Below are 6,000 nucleotides of genomic sequence, written 5' to 3'. Positions count from 1 at the left end.
TTGGCCATTACTAGACACGCGTTGTTGACTTTTTTTCACTTTCTGTAGTTAACCCTTAGCAAATTTCGCTGGGTCATTCAATAGCCCATCTTCCATTTGTATGCTTGGTGACCTGGCCTTTGAGTGAAAGCGAGGTTGGAGTCAACTTTGTTCTGATACAAACCCCACTAATTTTTATATGTAAACCAAGTTGTTTTTACACGTTAAGCATGCGCTGAAAATGTGTTCTTTTGGGTGAACAGTATTCATTGTATTCAACTTGAGCAGTAAACACACTACTGGTCAGTGACATATTGAGATTTTGCTAAAATACCTTCATCCAATGCTTGTGAGTAACAATCGCCTTGAGTTTAGCATTCTTTTCCAATTTGGCGTCATGTTCAAGATCTACATAATCTTTGAAAGTGGAATTATAACGCTGTAATTTGACGTTGGCTGGTGCGACATCATCTGACAGCTCATCAGAGAACACACGCAGAAAATGATGACGCAGCTCCTGAACTGCCTCGCCCTTGTTGTAAGTTATGATGCGGCTGGAGTCACCGTAAGTAACATGTGCCTTTCTTGACGACATCTTGGTTGGGGGTGTCACTGGGACTGTAAAAAAATAAATAAATTAAAAAAAGGAAAGGTTTTTCGGTCACAATTTTTAATCGTGAGCATAGATGGGTGCATAATATATCAAGGAATTAAAGTGAACTTTGTGATCTTCAGTTTTAGTGTTGGGTCACCAGTTGCCATGGAGATCTAGTGCTTGCTGAATTTTGATATTCAGCTCTATGCGTTGCTAAATTAAATGCATATTAAAATAAGACAAGTCTATAAGCTGCACTTACCGCAATTCAAAATTGCACGGTGTGGTATGTCGGACCTGTGTCAAAAGTGAGCATATTTTCAGTTGGTAGATGGTTCGGTTCGTTTTCATTTACATGAGTGTTCTTATTAAATGATTTTAATTAAGATTCTACATATCCCTCTAAAACATCTAAACTCAACGTCTTCTCTTTGTCGGCTTTTGTGAACTCACTGAGTGGTACTTTTAATATCGAGTTGAATCATATATTATGACCATTCGTCTCTATGGTGTTCAGTTCAATAAAATTGATAACCCTTTGCGGAGGCGATTCAATTATAATCAAGTCTTTTGTTTTCATTTCTTTGTCGGCTTCCTGTGAACTAACTGGCACTGAGTGGAGTATCCAAGTCAATATTTATATAATCATCTTCGAGTCGTCTCTATGGCGTTCAGTTCCAAAGAATTTAATAAGCAATGCCTCAGGCAAATTTTAGTTAACTTTGAGACGATCACAATCAGTCTTTCGTTTTCGTTTCCTTACTGCCTTCTTGTAAGCTTCTAATTGGCTTATCAAAGTCCATACTTGTAACGAGGCATGTGTTTATAATCAAGAAGAAACGGAATCGAAGCGCTGATGTGGATTTGTTGGAGAAACGCAATTGGACACTGAAAGTTATCAGTTGTATACAACCGACAAATGCATTTCCTTGTTGCCACACGTTATACGTCACTATTTTGTTATTAGAGGTATTTATATTCTTTGAAGAAATTAGCAATTATTTTGTTTCCTCTGATCCGACTAATGGTTCAGTCAATTTCACGCGTGACAATCCGTACCCCTCACCCCCCTCCCCAGGTATTTGTCGGGCTTCTTGCATTTTGTTGGTCCCCAAGTCATGATTATTAGGTAGAAGCACCATCATCAACCCATTGCATTCAGTTTTGAGGTCTCTGTTTACCGGCGTCTTCACAATTCGTATATTGTTCAAGCTACGGAGTTGACACAAACTTGTTGTGCCATCACTTCAACACTTACTACATCAAAAATTCAATTCACTAGGAGAGTCCATGATTTGGAGCGCTTAGTCAACGCCACATTGTCAAAATATTATGTATATAGTATGTGAGACTTTTACGTTGTTCAAATCCCCTCAAACTGAACTGGAAATAATTATAACTTTGTGACTATTCTTGACCATAAGGTTAAAATTAGCTTTTAAAAAACATTTTTAATGAACAAAAACCTTGGTTAACTTTCAATCCGGGATTAACGTAACTCGCTTTTCGAACAAACGCCGGGCCCTGAAGCCTATCCTAAGAGAAAGAAATTTTTTTTTCGCATGGTTAGGCTGTGCAAATGGTAACGAAAACTTTTGGAAGCATTAGTACGTCACGGTTTGTAAAACTTTCCCTTTTATAAACATACGAGAGTACATTTACCCGCTTACTTCATATAAGCTCATTTACAAGAAAAACATGAAATATAAAGAAAATGCACGGTGGTTGGAAGATATGAATGTTATTTTCTCGTGTTAAAGACAATATTTTACTCATATTACATATTGGCCGTTAAAGTCGTCTCGAGACGACTTTAACGTCTAGTATAAAAACGGTAAATAAGACAGACGCATTTAACGTCTGACGACTTTAACGTCTTTATATAAGTGCGTCGTTTAGACGCACTTAACAGACGCCTTTAACGTCTCAGACGTTAAATGCGTCTAGTATAAAAACGGGACGCCCTTACTGGGACGCATTTAGCCCTGACTCGTCCACAGACGACTGGTGCGAGTTAGAAATCGAGGCTTGGCGCTTAAACAACATGGCGGCCATGAAGGAGTCTCGGGACAAAAAGTGGAGTGAAGTTGACGTCTCAGACGTTAAATGCGTCCAGACGACTTTAACGTCTCTAGCATAAAAACGGCTATTGAGTTCCACTTAACGGATCCTAGTATGTTGCTTAGTAGACCGCCCTCTAGTGAACAGGTTTAAGGACTGAACTCTGTTGTAAAATTATCATTTTTTTTAATTGATGATAAATCGGGTAGATTGACTCAGTTGACAATAAAGAAAATTTGTCTTCGTTTTCAAATGGAAGATTTCATGGAATTACCTTGTTTTCATAAAATCTTAAATAAGGTGCTAGTAGCAACTCAGTGGAACGCTGAGCTGAAAGCTGTCTCATTCATTCACTCCTACCATCACATTTATTCCATTGCGTATATGTCACACACTGGCCTTCAAATCCCCCCAGTATGTAGGATGTTTGTCCCATGAACCTAGTTTAATGGCCGTAGCTCCCACGAGTCTCCTATAGCTCAGTGGTAATACATTTAATAACTAATAATAATACAGTCATTTCAAGACAATTGATAATTATTGTTATATTATTTATTTTCTCGGCAAATTAGCACATCTCGTTGTTAGAGGTCTAAGCCACCTCATTCATCCCGAGGGTAAATAAATAAATGTATGTAATCTATGTATGTCTTTTGTTTTCATTTCCTTGCTGGCTTCCTGAGAACTTACTGATAATCATCTTCGAGTCGTCTTTTTGGCGTTCAGTTACAAAGAAATATAATATTAGCAAACGCCTCAGGCAAAGTTTGTTAACTTTGAGACGATCATTTTCAGTCTTTTGGTTTCGTTTTCTTTCTGGCTTTCTGAGAGCTGCTGATGGGAATGTCAAAGTCTAAATTTATATCGAGGCACGCGCGAGTTCCTTGTAATCAGAGCTAATTGTGTAGAAATCATAAAGAGAATAGATAATTGGTCTGGGAAATGTATGGTCAGGATTGTGGCAAGTTTGCCTGAAAACACTGGTAATATTCACAAACAGCAATAAACTTAAGTTATAAAGCTCTGGTACCTTTATGGGGCGATGAAAATCCGCCAAAATCAATAGGGTTGACTTACTGAGAAAACATAATTAAGGCAATCAACCGTTGGCTGGTGAAACTGCAACAATGTCCAATCTTATGACGACAGAAAAACGAATCTCATAAAAATTCCTGATTATAATCACTCTTAATGCCGATCTCGAATATTATTGGCTAGTCGTATGCTACCAGCTCTCCCGAACTCTCCGTACAATGTGCCAACGGATTATCAAGTGAACTCCATGGCTCGATATAAATGACATCATGGTTTATTTTTGTGCTTTGTAAGCCACTCATGCGATTCAGTTGTCTCTGAGACAATGACGTGATCGCAATTTTGTCAGTTTCATTTCCTTCTCGGCTTCTTTGGAATTCACTGTGTAGCGTATTAATTTAACAGTAATGAAATGACCGTCTACTGCATGATGTTCCTTTCGGAACCATTAAGTAAATCACTGAGGCGATTAATTTTTTTTGTTTAGACAATCGGATCAGTCTGATCTATAAATACTACGTAGTTACTCTCGAATTCCGTAAAGACTCCCTTACTTGGCTTTCTTATGTATATATTACTGTATTATACATTATTATTACTATTATTATTATTATTGTTATTATTATTTTTATTATTATTATTATTATGATCATCATCATGTATTATATGTTATGTTATATTACTGAAAAAAAAAATGAGAATTGTTTCCTACATAATACACCAAAAATCCAGTCAATCTGCATGGCAATTCATAGAAACATTTAAACTGGGTGCCAAGGATCAACAATATCTCACAATACACTGAGAATCATTCAATGTTTGACTTTAGGACATTCAAGCTCTTTGTTGAAGTCTGCCTTTCTATTAGTTCTTGTGAACTTCCTGTAGACTCACTAAGTAAGTGGCGAAAACAGATCAATATGACTGAAGGCCGTTGTGAGACGGATGGGCGCCGGACGGAGTGAACAGGAAGCATGAGCCTGAGATCATGGAGGCTAATCATCGCTGTAATTCATAAAACACTTTGTACTTTGTAGATAAGAACACAAGACAGTGTTTACGTACCTGGAAGAAATGGAATCGGAACGCTGATGTGGACTTTTAGGATAAACGCGATTGGACATCACTGAATGTTATCAGTTGTATACAACCGACAATTGCATTTTCTTGTTGCCACGCGTTATACGTCACTATTTTGTTATTTTTAAAGCTATTTATATTCTGTGAAGCAATAGGCCATTTTACAGTTGTGTGCTTGGTGACCTGGCCTTGGATTGGAAGTGAGGCTGAGGGTGAACTTGTTTTGATACAAACCTAGCTCACTGCTTTTCATATGTAAATGCAAACTAGTTAGCATGAGAACAGCATGATCTACATATAAAAAGCAGTGAGGTTTGTATCAAAACAAGGACACCCCAGCCTCGCTTAAAATCTAAGGCCAGGTCGCTAAGCACACAACTGTAAAGTGGGCTATTAGCGATCATTTTGTTTCCTCCGACCGGCTTTCATTTTCAACTGGATTCCTCATTAAGCTCCATCAGATTATAAGATGATACTATTGCTGCTGCTATTCATTAACATAAACAGTTTCTATGTATACATTTGCAACGTAATTAGATTTACCACTACAAACAAACTTTTTTGTAAATCATTAGCCAGCTTAAAACTAAAAATTTAACATTCTGTTATTGAGTTTTTGTATTTCTTTGTCTCGCTTAGAAGTATAAGACCAAAATTTACTATTTATGAATACTTTTTCGTGGATTGACTGTTTGCTCTCTTAGTTGATGTCACAAACTTTGTGGACCAAAATACTAACAGTCAATATGGGATTTTCAAAAATATCCCTAGACCCTGTGACCCATGCCTCTGGAATTTCTGCCATGCTTAGCACTGTAGCCTTTTTGTTAGGCATCAGCAAACTAGTTAGTGCATGTTCAGGTTGTTCCATTGACAATCCTGTAGAGTCCTAACACATTCAAGTCACGGATTAAAGCCGATCACGAACACGAACACAACAGCAAAGAACCGCCATTACAGATTCCCCCGTCGCGTTCTCCCCAGTCTCCCCCATAATAGTCTACATGTATCCCATCATACAATACAACCCCTCTTCCCCTAAGAACTGCGTCCTTGACAACTAACGAGATATAACATATCGATTTTGAACACGGCTCTAGATAAAGTGTTCAGCAAAATAGTGTCTGCTCAAACATTTAACTAATCCAGTTGTTCAACGCAACGTTTTCAACTATTAACAGGTCACAGTAAGATTTCAAAGTGTTCTATTTCCCGTCACTGAACAAAGTCCGTAGACCTCGTAGTCTTTT

General features: G+C 37.7%; 1 protein-coding gene across 4 annotated transcripts in view; it reads right to left on the bottom strand.

The window, feature by feature from the left end:
* LOC146479401 (uncharacterized) overlaps positions 1 to 5,274 on the bottom strand; it is a 10,925-nt gene extending 5,651 nt beyond the window's left edge. Inside the window, exons 1-3 of one of the 4 annotated variants that reach the window (XM_085111035.1) lie at positions 4,736 to 5,274; positions 837 to 871; positions 314 to 597 (exon numbers count right to left, since the gene is read on the bottom strand). In XM_085111035.1, coding sequence (XP_084967161.1) covers positions 314 to 597; positions 837 to 871; positions 4,736 to 4,794 — 378 coding nt within the window. In that variant the 5' untranslated portion in view covers positions 4,795 to 5,274. Of the gene's footprint in view, positions 1 to 313; positions 598 to 836; positions 872 to 3,665; positions 3,772 to 3,821; positions 4,117 to 4,735 lie in introns of those variants that run through there. The other 3 variants (XM_085111037.1, XM_085111038.1, XM_085111036.1) reach the window with 3 other exon arrangements.
* Between the last annotated feature and the right edge of the window lie 726 nt (positions 5,275 to 6,000).

This window comes from Pavona decussata, unplaced genomic scaffold (genome assembly GCF_977016875.1).
Source record: "Pavona decussata unplaced genomic scaffold, jaPavDecu1.1 SCAFFOLD_59, whole genome shotgun sequence".
In the NCBI taxonomy this organism is placed as follows: Eukaryota; Metazoa; Cnidaria; class Anthozoa; order Scleractinia; family Agariciidae; genus Pavona; species Pavona decussata.
The sequence above is the reverse complement of the archived record's forward strand: the minus strand, read 5'-3'. Positions and strand labels throughout refer to the sequence as shown.